This window comes from Homarus americanus, unplaced genomic scaffold (assembly GCF_018991925.1).
Source record: "Homarus americanus isolate GMGI-L3 unplaced genomic scaffold, GMGI_Hamer_2.0 scaffold24260, whole genome shotgun sequence".
Classification (NCBI taxonomy): domain Eukaryota; kingdom Metazoa; phylum Arthropoda; class Malacostraca; order Decapoda; family Nephropidae; genus Homarus; species Homarus americanus.
This window is the reverse complement of record NW_024721079.1, coordinates 5,830,925-5,852,209: the sequence shown is the minus strand read 5'-3', so window position 1 is coordinate 5,852,209 and position 21,285 is coordinate 5,830,925. Positions and strand designations below refer to the sequence as shown.

General features: G+C 44.0%; 1 protein-coding gene across 3 annotated transcripts in view; it reads right to left on the bottom strand.

Annotated features, from left to right (window-relative positions):
• Window positions 1-1,142: 1,142 nt before the first annotated feature.
• The window catches only part of LOC121861475 (bone morphogenetic protein 2-like), a 30,746-nt gene continuing 10,603 nt past the window's right edge, over window positions 1,143-21,285 (bottom strand). Inside the window, exons 1-3 of one of the 3 annotated variants that reach the window (XM_042359251.1) lie at window positions 6,890-7,089; window positions 3,473-3,815; window positions 1,143-3,304 (exon numbers count right to left, since the gene is read on the bottom strand). In XM_042359251.1, the coding sequence (XP_042215185.1) occupies window positions 2,418-3,304; window positions 3,473-3,806 (1,221 nt within the window). In that variant the 5' untranslated portion in view covers window positions 3,807-3,815; window positions 6,890-7,089 and the 3' untranslated portion in view covers window positions 1,143-2,417. Of the gene's footprint in view, window positions 3,305-3,472; window positions 3,816-6,401; window positions 6,862-6,889; window positions 7,090-21,285 lie in introns of those variants that run through there. The other 2 variants (XM_042359252.1, XM_042359250.1) reach the window with 2 other exon arrangements.

Below are 21,285 nucleotides of genomic sequence, written 5' to 3'. Positions count from 1 at the left end.
CTGTCTCTTTTTCCTTTCCCTCTCTCTCTCTCTCTTTTCGTCTCTTGTTCGTTCTGCATCTCTCGAGGAGGAAGAGGAAGAAGAAGAAGAAAAAGAAGATGAAGAAGTAGTTAAGGGAGAAGAAGAGGAGAAAGAAGAGAAGGAAGAAGAAGAAGAAGAGGAGGAAGAAGAAGAAGAAGAAGAGGAGGAGGAAGAAGAAGAGGAACAAAGAAGAAGAAGAGGAAGAAGAGGCTAAAACACACTCCTTTCCTCACCCCAGAACCTCATCTCCTCTTACGATAATCCTCACCCCCCCCCTCGCAACATAGATAAGAGGGACTTGCCTAATTACGCTACGGTCTCGGGGCAATATCGACGCCATTTTCTCCACCGTATCCTGTTAAGAGAGGATGGGGAGAGGGGGAGGGGGGAGGGGGGAGGGGGAGGGGATGTTTGAGTTACCTTAGGGAGCTTTAAGAATGTGATCTGAGGTGAGTTTTTTGTGATTCTTGGTTGACCTTCCTGATGTACCGCTTGAGAGAGAGAGAGACGATTATGGATGAGAAGTATGGAGGAAGGGATATGGTTGGAGAAGAAGAAGGAGGAGGAGAGTGGGTAGAAGAGAGGTGTGGTGGAGGTCCACCTCGTGCTAAGAGATACCTGACCCCGCCATTGTTTATTGGAGGGGTGGGGGGGTAGGGGTAGTTGAGGGTACCCCCATGCGGGCATTCTTGTCAATAGTATTCATTTCATTCATTCCTTCATTCATAGTGTGTATGGGGAGAGGCCACACAAGATGGGGCCTTAACTACACACACACACACACACATTTCATACACTAAACATAAATGCAAATACATCCACACATTTACATTCACTGACAAACACATTCCAGTCACCTCAGCTTGTGGGGTGAGTTTGTATGTCCTCATACAGATGTGTGTGTGTGTGTGTGTGTGTGTGTGTGCATAAATATGTGATTTTTGTTTAACAATTTACATAAATGCATGAGAGTGGGGTGAGTATGTATGCTTTCGGTGTGGAAGTTCTTCTATCCATTTTGTTTGTGTGTATGTCTGCCTGTGTACGTATACATGATAGACTTAGATAGTCATAGTCACTGTACCTTTCACCTTGCCTTCAGCGGTGTTTTAAACTACCCATTTCTTTATATATAATTTTATTTCAGGAATAATTGATTCACTGTCTTTTGAGTATGTACAAAATATCTTAGACTATATTCACAATTTTTAAATATATATAAATCTGTACAATTTTTTCTGTTGGTAGAGTATGATACAGAGAATAAATACATGTGAAGTTAGGAACATGGGGGGACATGGGGCCGGCCTCCCTCGCCCAGTGGAGGAGTCCCCTACTACACACGTCTTACAACACTCCAGGGACCTAACACACGTTACAACACTCTATATACACTCACAGTAGCGTTCATTCTGTGTAGTGAACACTGGGTGCTGGACACTCACACGAGCGTTCATTCTGTATTGTAAGAGCGTCCTTCTCTCTGAGTGGGCCACCTGCTTGAGTCATTGCAACACACGAGGCCTCAGTAACATCCATCGTTACTCACGTGTGATCATTCACTCATATTTTCACATCATCCACAATGATTAGTGGACACACAACTCGCCCTGGGTATACATCTCTCTACACTTCAACACTGTACTCCACACTCCAGCACTGTGAATAACTTTCTACACTCCAGCATTGTGTACTTCACTCTACACTCCATCACTGTGTAATCCACACTTCAGCACTCTGTACTTCACTCCACACTCAAGCACTGTGTATATCTCTCTACACTCCAACATTGTGTACATTATTTATCTCCCCCCACTGCTTGTTTGTTTTTTGTAGGACCTGCACCCCGTCCCCGGGAACCACTGCTCACATATCTTTGGTCCGTGCTCTTACTGAATATAACCTTCACCACCAACCTCCAGTAGTCTCTTGTGATCACTCGCTGTTTCGCCTCCACACTGTACATTTGGCACTGTTTTTACCCTGGTATCTTAATCATTGTCTCTGCCTTCGCGCTGAAGATACCAGTATTGATAGTCAGACACTAGCTTAAGTGATCACTTGTTCTGTACAGCCCAGCCCACTCCTCCCTCCCCCCACCCCTCTACTATACAAACTACTGAGCGCCTCGCTGGTTTGGTGTCGGCATCACCTCCCCTCGGTCACCTCGATGTCTCCACTGGGATTTGGATTCCTACGCCAGCACCATCCGTCTTCACCATCCCGGTCCTCACTCACGTTATACAAAGCCTCCTCTTCATATATAAATTTAAATAAATGATATATCACATAGCCGGGTGGACTAAGGGGCGCTTGACGAGGTGACGGACACAGACGACCTGCTGTCATGGCCAGCCGCCTCTCTGACTGAGACATGGGAGCGGCCAGCCACTCACTCACCGACATCCGCACCCTTCAACCACCATGTCCTGGTGGTTTTTGAGCACGAATCTCTCATCATCGTCCATATACAACATGGAGATGGGCGAGAGCTCCGTGGGGACGCAACAAGCCTTGGGGACGCGGTCGGGATAGCGGGAGTTGACCAGCGTCTGCACCACAGCGTGGTTGGTGGCGTTTAACCTGTCGGGCAAAGGGAAGGGGCAGTCCCCCTTGCAGAAGTAGGCCTCGTACCCGGGAGGGGCCACGATCCAGTCGTCCCACCCAACTTTCCGGAAGTCTACATACAAAGGGTGTCTCCGGCAAACTTCTTTGCCTTTTTTATGTTTGTTGGTGTTGGATCGTTTGTTTCTATGTTTTGACTTGCCGTCGTTGGTGTGAACTACCAGTAGAGGCTGTTGCTTGTACCACTCATCATCGTCAGTTGATCTCCGGAGTCTCACGTGCGATGTGTCCAGTGGTGAGCTCTTAGAGAGTTGCACCACCTCCACCAGGAGTCCGTGGTTACTGTTAGGCACCGTAACCCATCGACGTACAGCGTCAGATACGTCGAGAGTTTGAACTCCTTCCTCACGAGCGTCCACATAATGTGTGTCCAGCAGTCGTACAGCAGGTTCTGAGTACCTCGTGGCCCGACGCAGTATGTCATACACCATAATGCGCTGAAGGTAAGGCGCCTCCGAGGATGCCCATCTTCTCCCTTGTCGCCTTTGAGACTTCTGTTTTTGCGGCTGTGTTTCTTCCTGCAGGTCAGGGGCTGCAGAGTGCCGCAGGTGCGTCAGCCGCAGCTCAGCTGACTGTAGAATCTCGTCACTGGGCATGTTGGTTACGTTGAAGCGGAACCTCATCTTGTGTGCAGGGTAGTGGTCGTCCGCCTTGCTCTCTGTAATTAGGATACACGTCACAACCACAACCTTGTTATTACGAGTAGCCTGGTGTTCCAGGAACTCCACTCCACCTCTCTCTCACACACACAAGCACACATACTTTACTTATGTTCATTAACTGGTTACTTATGTACTGGTAATGAGGGATGTTCGAGAAGACGTACCTTTGTGTATGAAGCTCCTGACGGTGTTAGGTGAGTTAGTGTGGGCTTCAAGGTTGTCCTCAGCCACACCCCCTCCGGCCCCCGTCAGTTGCGCTGCTTGCTGCATGTACAGCTCCCACATGTAGGGCGGCACCTCCCTACTCCCTTTGCCAAGGGGCCGTTGCTTCAGTCCCAGCATGGATAGGAGTGATTGTTCCGCCTGGCGCACCATGGAGGCGTCCCCTGCCGCAGGAGAACTGCGTTTCTGGTCTCCGCCGTCCCGTATTGCCGCCGCCACCGCCGCCGCCACCAGCACCGCCACCACCCGCCAACACCAACACCACGATAGCATCATGCTACCAGCCTGCAGGACACAACACAAGTTAGCTCACCCCTCCAGCCTTCCTCTACACATGTTAATGATTATCTCTTACTGATACATAGACCTATATCTTTGACACCTTAGTTTAACACAGATAATACATATATATAAGTATATGTGTAGCATGTGTATAAATACATGTCTAATAGTGTGTGTGTACATAAGTGTCGTTTACTTGCGTATGTTATTTGTGTGTATGCATGTGTTGCGTTCATCTATACTCGTGTAGGTATGTGTGCACTGACATTTCCCAAGTTCGGGTATAAGCTGTTCGAGTGACCTGCCTCCAACACCCATGTCTTCCTCATCTCAATATAGACTACAATGATCTAAAAATAAGTGAAGATATATAGATAGAATAACGTTAGTCATCTCCCCCTCCCACACTCCCTTCCCCATGACCCCTTCCCCTTGACCTTGACCGCGAGTGAGAACGATCTACACACACACACACACACACACACACACACACACACACACACACCACACACACACACACACACACACGATAACAATAGCCCTTTGGCCAAAGTTTTACCTACATGAGTGGAATGTCAGTTTGGTAGTTAGGCAGTCAATTACCTTCATGCCTTAAGACTTAGACGAATGACGTGTTAATTCACAAACACCAACAATTAGAGACACCAACACTGACAAACACCAACACTCACAAACACCAACTCACAAACACCAACACTGACAAACACCAACACTCACACACACCAACACTAACACTCACAAACACCAACACCAACACTAACAAACACCAACACTGACAAACACCAACACTCACAAACACCAACACTCACAAACACCAACACTAACACTCACAAACACCAACACTAACACTCACTAACACCAACACTCACCAACACTCACAAACACCAACACTAACACTCACTAACACCAACACTCACAAACACAGCACTAACAAACACCAACACTACTAACACCAACACTACAAACACCAACACTCACAAACACCAACACTAACAAACACCAACACTCACAAACACTCACACACGCCAACACTCACAAACACCAACACTAACAAACATCAACACTGACAAGCACCAACACTCACAAACACCAAAACTCACAAACACCAAACTCACATACACCAACACTCACAAACACTCACACACGCCAACACTCACACAAAACCAACACTAACAAACACCAACACTTGCAAACACTCACACACGCCAACACTCACAAACACCAACACTAACAAACACCAACACTGACAAACACCAACACTTACAAACACCAACACTCACAAACACCAACACCACAAACACCAACACTCACAAACACCAACACTAACACTCACTAACACCAACACTCACAAACACCAACACTAGCAAACACCAACACTCTAAACACCAACACTCACAAACACCAACACTAACAAACACCAAACTCACATACACCAACACTCACAAACACTCCAGACACGCCAACACTCACAAACACCAAAACCACATACACCAACACTCACAAACACTCACACGCCAACACCACAAACACCAACACTGACAAACACCAGCACTCACAAACACCAAAACTCACAAACACCAAAACTCACATACACCAACATTCACAAACGCCAACACTCACAAACACCAACACTCACAAATACCAACACTCACAAATACCAACACTAACACTCACTAACACCAACACTCACAAACACCAACACTAACAAAACACCAACACTCACAAACACCAACACTCACAAAACACCAACACTCACAAACACCAACACTAACAAACACCAAAACTCACACCAACACTCAAACACTCACACACGCCAACACTCACAAACACCAACACTGACAAACACCAGCACTCACAAACACCAAAACTCACAAACACCAAAACTCACATACACCAACATTCACAAACGCCAACACTCACAAACACCAACACTCACAAACATTCACAAACGCCAACACTCACAAACACCAACACTCACAAACACCAAAACTCACAAACAGACACACGCAACACTCACCAACACTCACAAACACAAAATTAGAGACACCAACACTACAAACACCAAAATTAGAGACACCAACACTCACAAACACCAACACTTACAAACACCAACACTCACAAACACCAACACTCACAAACACCAACACCACAAACACCAACACTTACCAACACTCACACACACCAACACTCACACACGCCAACACTCACAAACACCAACACTCACAAACACCAACACTCACAAACACCAACACTCACACACACCAACACCAACACTCACCAACACTCACACACGCCAAAACTCACACACGCCAACACTCACAATCATCAACACTTACAAACACATCTCTGGAACAGTCCTTTTTTGACGACCACTGAATACCTGACTCACCCACTCACTGACGGAGAGAAATGGTGTCACTGACTCACTTTCTCACTCACTGACAGAGGAAAAAATTACCGACCCACTGGCGGGAAAAAAAATCACTGGCTAACTCACTCACTGGCGGAGGAAAATAGTTTCATTGATTCACTCATTGACGGAGGAAAAAAAATCATTGACTGACTCACTCAATGACGGAGAGATGGATGTTAGTGGTAAGCTGTCGTAGCGCTGTACAGGTGACTCGCCCTTGTTACACCTATGATGTCTCAGCACAGATTGGTTGGGGGTCTGACCCACCTTACCTGGCGAGTACAGGTGAGGTCACTGAACACATTAGCTCACTTATTAATCTTAATTGTTTCATTCCGTCGTCGTGTTGGGTGTGTGAGTGTCTCCCCCAGCCTCACCTGTGGTACGGTACACCTTCACACCTGCACCATTCAGATACACACCTTCCAAGAACCTGACACTGATCTAAGTCGCACACACCACACATAAAAGTTCACTACGACTCTTATTTTTTTTACGTTCGGTCAACAGAGGTCGTTTATATCGTCACTATTGGTAAAGGGTCCGCGTCCGGTTCATATCGTAGTCAATTACTGAAACATGAATATATATCTCGGCACGGCTACCAACATGAAGCTCCTGTTGTGTCACCAACACCACGCACCTGTCTGCTGGGGAGGCGTCGCCACAGCTCATGGTTCACAGCAACACTTCAGCACAGATGTATCCCACAGATGATACGAGCAGAGAATAAAACAGAGCCAGGGGTTAAGATGGGCAGGTTGGCCACGTGCGCAGCGAGACCTGGTCCTGGGCAGTGTGAGTGTGTGGGGTAGAACGTCTGGCTGACTACTGACAGAGAGGCACACAGTCCGCCTGGTGCCTTATACCCACCCGCCCTCCCTACTCCATCTCCCGCCATGCCCCGCCCACCGTTACCCCTCCCTGCCTCCCTCCACCCGTTTGCCTGCCTGCCCGCGCACCTCACCTCCGCCACCTACCTTCCCCCTCTTCACACCTTCACGCGCAACGCCCAGGTGACCCACACGTGCGTTCGCCCCGCTGCAGGTGTCTTGTATCACCTCTGACCCCAATCTATTGTCCTCCGTGACCCAAACTGACCATTTTCACAGGTCTATATTATCACACTTGACACCTCAGCTGCTGCTCCCCGCTAGGGACACCTAAGCGGGGATTTGAGTCATTAAAGGAGATTAGTTAATTGGAATACATCCCAGCATCCCACTCTCCACTTTAACTCCTGCCGAACGCACACACACACACACACACACACACACACACACACACACAGATGTATGTATGTATGTATGTATGTATGTATGTATGTATGTATGTATGTATGTATGTATGTATGTATGTATGTATGTATTTGTTACTTGGCATCTTATCTCGTGGGATTTTCCTTCACCCCCTCTGCACGTTTTCTTATTACATGGTCGCTACTATCAACACAATTCCTTAGTTCTTTTAAGAATATCTCCAATTGTGGTCTAAATCAGTCGTGTCTTCTCGTGTTCTGCCGCGTTGTGCCAACTACTCTTAGTATCCTGGAGTGGTTGTATCAGTCTCTGACACTAGGTCATCATGGTTCATCCACAGGTCAACAGTGGTGGTGTGCGCTAGTCCAATACTTTCCTTCTGAGACAATGGAACTTATATCATGATGTATGACCTCCTGTTGTACAGACGACCTCTCCAAGTTTAACTCTTTTTGGCAAACTTGGTTTTATTTGTTGGGACTAATTCAGTAACCTTAAGTACTTATGTTCCGCAGTGTTACATTGTTGACGTTCTCTCTCTCTCTCTCTCTCTCTCTCTCTCTCTCTCTCTCTCTCTCTCTCTCTCTCTCTCTCTCATCATCGCCTTCCAGTTCCCCATTCTAGGAAGCCAGCCTCTACTTCCTCCTATTTTAATCCTTCAAGCTTTTGATAAGGTAAAACACAATAAGCTTATAGATATCTTGGAAAATATAGGCATTAATGAAGGAGATATTAGAATTTTAAAGAATCATTACTGACATCATGAGGCTGCAGTGATAATAAATAATGGACTTACTAATTGGTTCACAGAAAGACAGGGAGTAAGACAAGGCTGTGTTCTGTCTTCAATATTGTATAATATATATTCAGAATTCTTAATGAGTGAAGCTATGAGTGATGATGAAGGACTAAGAGTTAATGGTAAACTAATATCAAACGCTATGCCGATGATAATTCTCTTATCACAGATAGTGAAGAGGCATTACAAAAACTTGTTTACTGATTTGTGAAAAAAAAGTGAAAATGTGGTTTCAGAGTTAATGCTGTAAAGACGAAAGTAATGGTTGTTTTCAAATTAGAAATAAATCCTAATATAAAAATTATGATAGGCAACAAGGCAGTAATATGAGCTGTGTTGGTAGATGTTTGGAAGAAATCAAAAGAGTAGGGCAAGCAATTAATAATCTAAAAGACCTAATGAAAAGGGACATTAACTTCAATTTAAGAAAAAAGGCTGCTGAAAGACTTCATATGGCAAGGACTGGTGTATGGGTCAGAGACGTGGACACTTTCAGCAGACATCAGAATGAGGTTGGAGGCCTTTGAAATGTGGTGTTATAGGCAAATGCTATGAATAAGTGACACTGACAAAAAAAGAAATGAAGAAGTACTCAGATTAGCAAAACCTCAAGAGAAATACTTACAATGTACAGAAAAAAAAGAGATACTATGGTCATATGATTAGTGATGAGGGGATACTAACAGAAATAGTAATTGGAAAATTTTGAGGGTAAGAGGGGCAGGGGACGGCAGAGATTGGGATACAAAACCTTAGAGGATCGGTAAAAACAGCCCGGGAACGTTTAGAGTGGAGGACTGTGGCCGCCAACCCTCAGATATGAGGACGGTACTCATATTGAATCTCCCCCTCCGAATCCCTCCCCCTACCTTTTCCCTTCCCCTTCTTCTTCCTACCTTCTTTCCCTCCTTCCCCACCCTCCCTCCTTCTCTCCATCCCTCAGCTTTCCTCACCATTCTTCCCTCTACATTTATCCCCCTCCCCCCTCAGTCTACTCTCCACCATCCGCGTTGTCAAAGTCCTCTCTACTACTTCAGTCTCCCTTGTAAACTCATCCAATCGCCTCCTGCCTCTCCTCTCCTCTCTTACTGTCGACCTCACCCAGCCATTGGTGTACCGTCGGTGTTAGTGCGCCTGTTGTATGGCGGTGGGTAGGAGTCACACATCAGTGACCTTCCCCAGACCCCTCCCTCTACTTCCTTACTCCCTAAAACATGAAGGGAAATGAGACGTCCAGGATGAGAACAAGTGACAAAGTGGGTTAAGGTGTGTTTATCATCCTCAAACTTCACTCTGAAAGTTAATTGTGTTTTCCAACGTCTTTCGCTAGTCTACTTCTGGCCCGGATCTCCCCAACTACTTATTTTTGAACTCGCCTCGTTATCTCCAGATGAGGGTTTTCATTAAAGGTGAAAATGTCAATTATTATCGAATATAAAAATGTGTCGTAGGAATTTATAACGATGGTTTCTAGATAATAAATTAATTAAAACAACACATCTCAGAATAATGTCCAGGAATTATGATTTTTAACAAGCTCGGGAGACAGGAGGTCATTACCACCTAAAAACTGGTTCTCTTGAGGAGGTCCTTCACTACCGGACTCCGTGTTCACTCCATCATCATAAACGAGAGAACCGACGGCGTGTGGGGGGGAGTCTCTCGGTCACCAACACATTCATTACCTCTCACAGTTAAGCTTCGGCAGACGACCACCAAACTACTCCTGAGTTATACAAATTCTTTACCAGTTTAGGAAAGACGATCGAGTTATTTTTTGTTCAAACTGAGAAAAATGAACGACGAGAAGCCTTGAGTGATCTTGTACAACTGTAGAGCAACACGATACATCCACACTGTTCTTGTTCCTTTAATATGGCAAGACAGGATTCAGAATAAGTAATAAAGGTGAATGAACACTGATTTTCTAACCGATCTTCCTGAACAATTTTTTTTTCTATTTCGTTTTATTTTCTAAGATTATAATTTCACTGTAACATCAAGGAGGAGGAGGAGAAGGGGGCATTGGTCCACACACACACACACACACACACACACACACACACACACACACACACACACACACACTATCCCTTCTTTGATCATTCTTAGGGACGTAGAGTGTTTTTGTTTTATACCTGCAGGGAAGTCCCACCAGACACCCGCCACTACCTGATTGACACCCCATCATCAGGTCTGACAGGTGTGCGTCTACAAGAGCCTGCGTGAGTCATCTTCTTCAGGTGGGTATGTGTGTGTGTGTGTGTGTGTGTGTGTTATTCATCCGATTTTCGTTGTGTCGTCTTGACTCGTTCGGGATTTTCCTTTTTCAGAAATAAGTCCTGTGATTCTTCTCTTGTTACTCCCCTCTCTCTCTCTCTCTCTCATTCATATATCCCTCTCAACCACATTTCTCTATCTTTTTCCTCGTTCTCCTCTACTTCTCCTTCCCTCCATTACACCACAGCAACACACACACACACAGGCACAGGTTATCCGGCTGACTCAAACACCTTTCTGTACGCAACACTGAATCACATTACTTCATACTAGACACTTTCCTCGTGTACTGTTATAGTCATCTAGTAACACATTCATACAGTACTTATGTTACGTATGTAGTATTTATTGGTTGTCCTATAAATGCCAAAGTTCCATCGTATATGAATGCAGACTTTAATCCTCATACGAACGCTCCTCTTTTGTTTACGTTAGTGATCAGCTGAGTACCCGGCTATAGGAGTTAAGTTGTGTATCTTTTAAGATATTTTTCTCTCTTTCTTTGTTATTGTAGTCTTGGTTTATATACAGTTTGTAGTTATGCTCTAATCAGTCTTGCTAGTAGGTCATTAACTTAAGTAAAAGGTAATTTGTCTCTTCTCCACCTTAACCTAAATGCTTTGGTTAAAGGCCAAGCGAACCTTAGTCTTCAAAGGAACCTAACCTAACCTAACCTAACCTAACCTAACCTAACCTAACTTAACCTAACCTAACCTAACCTAACCTCACCTTTAATCCTTTGTACTCAGCTATCATATTGTACTAAGGTTCCTGACTAGAATAAGAAGCTAATTATTGAGAGAATCATAAGGTACAGATGTGTTGGTCCTCTCGCGTTGGCCATCAGCATCATGAAGGCTCGTCACGTCCACACTCAAGGATACTATAATCAATAAGTGGTGTCTTAGAATACCTTATTTATCTTAACTGGACCATAAACATGTACGGTAATTTAGTTCATAAAATCCAGAAGGAAGTTTAGTGGTGTTAAGGTGAGGGGTAATGGCGTCTGAGGGAGGGATGGTGACGATAGAGGGAGGAATGGGGGTGGGGTGTGTTAGAGGTGGGAGAGTGTGTTGTTTGAGGGAGGGATGATGACGTCTGAGGGAGGGATGGTGACGATAGAGGGAGGAATGGGGGTGGGGTGTGTTAGAGGTGGGAGAGTGTGTTGTCTGAGGAGGATGATGACGTCTGAGGGAGGAATGGTGACGTCAGAGGGAGAATGGGGGTGGGGTGTGTTAGAGGTGGGGAGTGTGTTGTCTGAGGAGGATGATGACGTCTGAGGGAGGAATGGGGTGGGGGTGTGTTGGGGTGGAGAGTGTGTTGTTTGAGGGAGGATGATGACGTCTGAGGGAGGATGGTGACGATGGGGGAGGAATGGGGGTGGGGGTGTGTTGGTGGGAGAGTGTGTTGTTTGAGGAGGGATGATGACGTCTGAGGGAGGAATGGTGACGATAGAGGGAGGAATGGGGGTGGGGTGTGTTAGAGGTGGGAGAGTGTGTTGTTTGAGGGAGGGATGATGACGTCTGAGGGAGGGATGGTGACGTCAGAGGGAGGGAGATAGTGACGACAGATGGAAAGATGATCTTATTAGGGAGATATGGTGACGTTAGATGGAGAGAGATGATGACGTCAGAGAGGAAAATGGTGACGTCAGATGGATAGATGAAGATACGGGTAGGGGGTTACGTTGAGTGAATGTGGGGGGGGGGAGGAGAGGAAAAGGGGGGTTAAGGAGGAGGGAGGGAGTGGGGGAACAGGTAGGGAAGGTGACCCCCACACACACACACCCAGACACACAGGCGCCTCCAGTCAGCCCAGATCTCTTAGGCCTATACAGTACCTCTCCCGTCTCACCATTATTCATTATCGACTCAGCTCCCATTCCTCCTCATGCTAACAGCCCCCCCCCATTCCTTCCCCTTCCCATGTTTAGTGTCAGGTAACTCCTTTCATACGCTGTCTAAGCCTCTCCTATTCCTTCTAGTGTAAAGAGGTCATGTTAGGGTTTTAAACTTGACCAGGTACAGCTGTGTGTGTGTGTGTGTGTGTGAAGAAGACATTTACACTGCTTCTATGGGCCAGTGAGATAAGACGCGTCACACAAACTTAATTAAATCTGTACCAAAAAAGACGAGAGGCGTGTTTGGTGAGGGATTCATCTGTCAGTAAACGTCAGGAGTGGAGGCTTGTCATCTCCAACCCTCAGACTTGATGATGATGATGTCACCTTTGGATAATTGAAATTTATAAGTTCAAACACATCGTCTTAACACCCAGACTCATCCAGCCTCTAGGTTAACAAAAAAAAAACATAAAAACAATTCACGGCAATTCTGAACCCCTCCCCACCCCCTCCTCTCCCCGATATGAACCTTTAATTATAGAGGACATAAGAATCATTTTTATCTCGCTAAGTGTCATGTGTTACCAGTTAGCTATACGTGTCACCTTCCCCGTTCTTCTGGTGTGTCCACGAGCTGCCACCACCACCACCACCACCACCACCACCACCACCACAGTATCTCTTTCTTCCCACTCCTCTGTACATCTCCTCCCTCCTCCCCTTCCCTCCCTCCTCCCTCCCTCCCTCCTCCTCCCTCCCTCCCTCCCTCCTCCTCCTCCCTTCCTCCCTCCCTCCCTCCAAAACAACAAGCCTTAACTACCCCTCCCTTTAACCCTCTCACTAGGAGGTATTAACTAGATCCACCTTAATTACCAGACACAGGGAAGGAATCATATGTATAAACTCAAAGAGATTTCAATGCCGAGGCAAGACATGGCCCTCACTACACAAGATATGGCCCTCACTACACAAGATATGGCCCTCACTACACAAGATATGGCCCTCACTACACAAGATATGGCCCTCACTACACAAGACATGGCCCTCACTACACAAGATATGGCCCTCACTACACAAGATATGGCCCTCACTACACAAGATATGGCCCTCACTACACAAGATATGGCCCTCACTACACAAGATATGGCCCTCACTACACAAGACAAAACAAGCCCTGACTATTATCCTTATAGTGGGTGCAGTTGAGGGGGGGGGGTTAGGTTAGGTTAGGTTAGGTTAGGTTAGTCCATACAAACGGACTACGCTAACTTATAGGTCAAATAAACCCTCAATCATCCTAAGCTCCAATCGTCTTAAACACTAACCAAACCTAAACTTAACCTAACCTAACCAAACCTAAACTTAACCTAACCTAACCAAACCTAAACTTAACCTAACCTAACCAAACCTAAACTTAACCTAACCTAACCAAACCTAAACTTAACCTAACCTAACCAAACCTAAACTTAACCTAACCTAACCTAACCAAACCTAACTTAACCTAACCTAACCAAGACCCGAGACAGTGATGAAGTTAGTGAATGGGGAATTAGGTTTGAGAGAGAGAGAGAGAGAGAGAGAGAGAGAGCGAGAGAGAGAAAGAAAGAGAGAGAGAGAGAGGGGGGGAGGGAGGTGCAGCAACAGGTTGGTATGCACAGGTGGACGTGGTCAAGGCGCTCCAGGAGTGTAAGAGGTCTTGATTATCTTCCTTCCCTGAACTGATCGTGAGGTGAAACTGTGAATGATGTCTCAGTGTCTCTCTTGTTACCTTACACACACACACACAGAGGGTAGCGGATCATGGCTTTCAAATGATCCAGGGAGTGAGGAGTCGTCGTTAGGTGTTGCTTTGTCTGATTTAGGGCCGTCAGGGAGACAGTATGTGTGTGTGTGTGTGTGTGTGTGATAGGTATCATTGGTTAATTAGTTACACAGGAGTGGTTGGGGTCGCTAACTGGTCATTTGTCGTGTGATAAATACTGTGTCTGGCTGTGGTGGTGTCCCGTGGTCCTGGATACGTGGGTAGACGTCTTGATGCTCAGCTGTGAGATTCTGGTTCCTTCTTGGGGTATGAGGTACATTATTTTTTTTAAGTCACTGTAGGTAGGTAGGTAGATAGGGAGGGAGGTAGGTAGGTAGGTAGGTAGGTTGGGAGGTAGGGAGGTAGGTAGGTAGGTAGGGAGGTAGGGGGTGTAGGTAGGTAGGGAGGTAGGTAGGTTGGTGGGTTGGTGGTAGGTAGGTGGGTAGGTGGGTGGTGGGGTGTGGAAGGGTGGGTGGAGTAGGTAGGTAGGTAGGTTGGTGGGTAGGTAGGTAACCATGCAGGCAGGAGGGTAACCATGCAGGCAGGCGGGTAAGGGAGCAGGTACGCATGCAGGTATGTAGGAAATTGGCAGTCTTATTGCATTCTAATTGGGAGGGAGGAGGAGGAGGAATGGAGGGCTGGGGAGGGAGGAAGGGGAGAAGGAGGGAGGGAGGGAAGAAGGAGGGGGGGAGGGAGGAGAGGGGGAGAAGCAGGAGGGGGGTTTCAGGTGTTGTAGCTCTACCAGGAAGTTCTTTACAATGACAAAGATACAAATAGTAGGTACAGACTCCTACCCTTAATGCCCCGAACCCCACAAATTGCCCCGGACAACACCAGCACCCTTAGCTCCACTGATGCCCCGGGCTTTACTAGTGCCCCAGACCCTCACCTCAAACACCTGGGTAATTACCTGACTCTTTACGACCCTGCAGGTGTTACTGAGTTGGGGTAATCATCGCCTAGTTTGGTGGTGCACAGTTCGAGGTATTATTGTTGTGAAATATTATTCAGTAGAACATAGTCGCACAAGGCTGTAAACTTTGACTTAAAGAACAGCTGTAAATACTAACATAAAGAACAGCTGTAAACACTAACATAAAGAACATCTGTAAACACTAACATAACGAACAGCTGTAAACATTTTCTTAAAGAACAGCTGTAAACACTAACATAAAGAAGACCAAATATAACTAACAAGAGACTGCAAAGGCAAACACAAGGGCAAACAAAGAGAACATGTCAGTGGTGTGTTACTCATGTGGTGTGTTACTCATGTGGTGTGTTACTCATGTGGTGTGTCACTTATGTGGTGTGTTACTCATGTGGTGTGTCACTTATGTGGTGTGTTACTCATGTGGTGTTACTCATGTGGTGTGTTACTCATGTGGTGTGTTACTAATGTGGTGTGTTACTCATGTGGTGTGTTACTCATGTGGTGTGTTACTCATGTGGTGTGTTATTCATGTGGTGTGTTACTCATGTGGTGTGTTACTCATGTGGTGTGTCACTCATGTGGTGTGTTATTCATGTGGTGTGTTACTCATGTGGTGTGTTACTCAAGTAGTATGTCATTCACAGCGTAACACGACACAGCTCTCACAGAACACCTGCCAAGTTCCAAGAACTAGTTTCTAGAAGCGTTGCTCTTTTCTTGTTATCTGGTCTTGCAACACAGACCAGATAACTGTTGCATTTTCCTCTTGCAACCTTCCGTGTCACCAGGAGGAGTGTAAACATCTTCCAACGCAGTAAGGAGAAAATATATTGTTTTCTTATAACGTTACGTTCTTACAGTCCCCCCTGATGTAAACAGTATGTAAAGACGTCGTTTTCTTTTAAAATTGTTACTTTTTTTTCAACGTAACTTAATGATTTGTCTACTGGAACCTTTAGTAAGTGTGAAATTACATATTGTTCTGTGTCCACCAGTCTTTAAAGTACACTACAGTCAATCTAATACTGTAAGTACATAGATATTGTTGTATAAGTACGGATTCTTCAGGGATTTTCACATGGCCCTGTGATTCTATACCTTACCTACATACGTTCAAATAACACTAAACATAATTAAGGTGGAATATAATTTTTGAAAGAGATGTACCTTAATTTTGTCTGTTAATTGGTGTTACATATACTTCATCTAGTTAAGGAAGAATCTCAAAGTAATTTTATTTTCTATATTATTTCTGTGTTTTAGTTCTAAGTCATTAAGTATAAAGCTGCGACCACACTAGAGTTTCTACGTTCATTTTTCAACGAATGGTACGACGGTTTGAAATTTATAATAGAGTTCTTATTTTTTCATATTAATGTTAAAATGTATAAAAAATATAAGGAAATGCATTTAAATAACAAAACACTAGCAAAAATGTCATGGTAAATAAAGTATAATAAGAATATATCACGACGGGAATTTCATTGCCTGTGGATGAAATGTTATCGTCGATTTATTGCTCGTAAAACTCTAGTGTGACCAAGGTGTATTTTACACTTCCTCATGAACCTTTGAGAATCAGGATCCTAATCAACACTTGAGGTGAGTAAAAAAAAAAATAGATATAATTAACCTCTTGTGATATTTAGGTGTAAAATTAGTGTATTATCATTAAATATTTCCTTTACTCTATGTCATGTGTGGAGACAGTTCCCCCTTGTCTTCTTTACTCGATATGTTTTATATTTCACTCCCGTTCTTTTCATCTTTTTTTTCTTCTTGTTCTCTCTTAACCACTTATGTCTTTTCACATTTCGCTTTATTATCTACCACTCTCCTTCCTCTTCTTCCTTAATGTTTCGATACTATTCTTATTATTACTTTCCTAATATTGCATACATAACCTGGAAATAAAAAAAAAATATTCCCATTTTCTTCTTTTGTCAAGGATTCACTTAGGCCAAATATATAAATAAAATAATTCAAACACCCGACTAATAAGTTAGACAATATATACAAAAATAAATAAAATGAGAGACAGAGGAAATTAGATAAATGAAGGGTAGAGAAACCTAACTGAAAGAGAAGAGTATTCGATTCTCTATCCTCGATGCTCACGGGTTATAAGCGATTGAATCCTCCAGTTAGAATATATAAACAATTTGATTTCAAGGATCGAATATTCCTTCTAAATAACAGTACCAATATTTTAAGTTATTGTAGCAATATGTTAAGTAGAAGTATCAATATATTAAGTAACATTGCCAATATATTAAGTAACATTGCCAATAGATTTTGTCAAAGTAACACGTACGAATACCAACCAAACAAACATATTCAGTACTGATGTAACATAATAATGGTATACCGTGCTTTAGTTCCCAATAGCCAAAAATTACGTATAATTGGTTTAAATAACTACCGTAGATTGTATCATAAATTGTTAGATAATTACGGATAATTAAAAAAGTATATATTGTACAGTGTATGTTTAAAATGGCCCATCACGTTATTTTGGGCTAATTGACTACACACGTAATTATTTTGTCTATGTTTATGTGAATTTGTTTTAATATATTCATTTACCTAATGATGTTGACTTACTCGTTAATTTTGTTTATTATTTAGGTTAGGTTAGGTTAGGTTAGGTTAGGTTAGGTTAGGTTAGGTTAGTTTAGGTCTATAACTGAGGTCCATTTGATAAATCTCCTTCCCTCTTCACCTCTTCCTTTACCCCTTCCCTGCCTCTCTCTTCCTTTCTCCTTCCTTCCTTCCTCTCTCCTTCTCTCCCTACGTTTCTCTCTCCCTCCCTCCCTCTTTCCTTGATGCTCTCCCTGCAGCTCTCTCCTAACCCTCCCTTTCATCTCCCTGCATCTCTCCCTTCCTCTCCCCTCCACCCTCCCTCCCCCCCGTCTCGTTAGAATGTCCACCATGGGGTCATTTTTGCTGCAGCGGCCTGAGTCTAATTGATCGAGCCTCACTTTGCAGCCTCTCAAGGACTATCAGGGAGTCTAGCGGGCTGCGATCATCATCCATTAGTAAGATGATCAGGGAATCGAGTTATGTGGTATCCTTCAGCTGCCAGCGCGGGGGGTGTGTGTGTGTGTGTGTGTGGCGGGGTGAAGGAGGGAAGGAGGGAGGTAAGGTTGGAAGAGAAGGAGGGAAGGAGGGAAGGAGGGAGGTAAGGTTGGAGAGAAGGAGGGAAGGAGGAGAGGAGGTAAGGTTGGAGAGAAGGAGGGAAGGAGGGAGGTAAGGTTGGAGAGAAGGAGGGAAGGAGGGAGGTAAGGTTGGAGAGAAGGAGGGAAGGAGGGAGGTAAGGTTGGAGAGAAGGAGGGAAGGAGGGAGGCAAGGATGGAGGAAGGGAGGGAGGCGGGTAGTGATGAACGGAGTGAATGAAGGAAGGAAGGAGGGATGGTGGATGCGAGTGAGTGAAGGAGTGAGGGAGTGAGGGAATGAGGGAGAGAGGGAGGGGCCCACACACAGCAGCTGGGGGCAGGGTAAACTGGTTTAGCTAGGTGGCCACTTGCCATAAACCCTCAGCTATTTAACGACTGTCTTTGTGGTTTCATCTGACACATTCTTTCATCTCCTCGTATCCCCTCTCCCCCCCCAGCCAGATTTTCTCCCCTAAGATCGTACAGATTTTCCTCAAGACGATCAGATTTAGAACAATTCATGTATCATAGATGTATAAATCTGCTCTGGGGTGACATTTTCATAGATTGTCACCATTATCACCATTATTATCAGATTTCATGGGTAAAGTTATGTGTGTTTTAATGGTGTCTTAGTGGTTAAATGTGTTGGTGTGGTGGTATAGTGATGTTGTTTTGAATGGTGGAGGTGATGGTGGTGCAGTTAACGAAACAAGCTGGTTGGGGTCCGGAGACTTTCTTGGTTTTTTTTTTACTGCATACTATCATCATACTACTACTACTACTACTACTACTGCTGCTGCTAATACAATAACTACTTCTATTACTATGACTACTATTACTACTAGTACTACCACCACTACTACTACTACTACTACTACTACTACTACTACTAATAATAATAATAATAATAATAATAATAATAATAATAATAATAATAATAATAACAACAACAACAACACTGACCGAACGCATTAGCTGACCAAAGCTAAAAATAACACTAAAAAATAATAACAATATTAAACTAAGACTCTACCTTAACTTAGACACGTTCACTTAACACCAGATTATTATAGACAATATAAGAACTGTTTTCTCTCGTGTTAAGTGAACGTATGTCGTTAACTTAAGAGTTCTCATTATATTACCTTACTAAGAATAATTACCATACGACCCTTTAAGAATCTGCATGTATGTATGTATGTATGTATGTATGTTAACGCTATACACGGGGTCACTCAACAGATGTAAACAAGAGAAAGAGATAAAGAGAGATAGACAGACTGACAGACAGACAGACTGACAGACAGAGAGGGAGAGAGCTTGCACCTTGCCTCTACCCCCTCCTCCTCCTCCTCCCCCCCAACCACCACACCACCACCACCACTACCACCACACCTCCCCACCCCCCCCCGAACATATTTACAGGTAGTGCGTGTTGTGATGACGTCGTTGCCTCCACCACTGACGTCAAGACACACCAGGGAGTCAACATATCCACTGGAGGGGGTAGCTTGTTTATTAGGGCTAGATGGGCGTATGTGTGTGTAAGGGGGGGGGTTAGGGGGGGGTTATTTTGTTATTGTTGTTGTTGTTTGTTTGTTATTGTTCTTTTGGTTCGTATTGTTCTTGTTGTTATTGTCCTTTTTCTTGCACGTAATGAAACTGACTCACACATCGGTTCAGTATTCCCACACACACACTTAATCTAACCTCACCTTAATAAATGTTTATTAATTTACTTATATTTAATGAGAAATAATTATTATATACATTTTCTGGCTGTTAAATTATTTATTAATTTACTTATATTTAATGAGAAATAATTATTATATACATTTTCTGGCTGTTAAATTATTTGGTTTCCTTTTCCCGCGTAGAAATTTTCACGCCATTTTCACGGACATTTGTAAGAATTTCTTTAACTTAAAACTTCAATTATTTACTTCTTTGGTCGTCATACATACATACATACATACATACATACATACATACATACATACATACATACATACATACATACATACATTCTTTGCCTTAGTTTGCCTCTACTGCCCTAATTAACGTTATTATTATTATTATTATTATTATTATTATTATTATTATTATTATTATTATTATTATTATTATTATTAAGAAAAACGTAAACAACAACAACAACAAAACAATAACAATAAAAATACATCGACAATCACTATAATATTTTTAGTCCACACATTACCTAGAGGAATTAATGACCTGTGAATGTATAATGAGGCGTTGTGTGTGTGTGTGTGTGTGTGTGTGTGTGTGTGTGTGTGTGTGTGTGTGTGTGTGTGTGTGTGTGTGTGTGTGTGTGTGTGTGTGTGTGTGTGTGTGTGTGTGTGTGTGTGTGTGTGTGTGTGTGTGTGTGTGGGTGTGTGTGTGTGTGTATGTGTGTGTGTGTGTGTGTGTGTGTGTGTGTGTGTGTGTGTGCAGTTAATCTTGAAAATAAAAAAAATATAAATAACCAAAATAAATTCAAATAAATAAAATAAATAGACAAACTAAACAATAACAAGTCTTCCCTCTCCCTCTTCTCCTTCCTCTCTCCCTCTCCCTCTCTCCCTCTCCCTCTTCTTCTCCCTCTTCTTCTCCCTCTCTCCCTCTCCCCCTCTCTCCCTCTCCCTCTTCTCCTTCCTCTCTCCCTCTCCCTCTCTCCCTCTCCCTCTTCTTCTCCCTCTTCTTCTCCCTCTCTCCCTCTCCCCCTCTCTCCCTCTTCCTCTCATACAAGAACACAGGAATATTGATAAATACAGTAGAGAAGAAGGGAGGGAGGGAAGGAGGGAGGAAGGGACGTAAGGAGGGAGAAAGAGAAGGAGGGTGAGAGGGTGGGAAGGAAGGAAGGGAGAGAGAGAGAGAGAGGGACTAATTGACGTAAGAAGGGAAGGAGGAAGGAAGGATGGTGGGAAATAAGATCGTGGAAGGAAGTTGAGAGAAGGAGAGC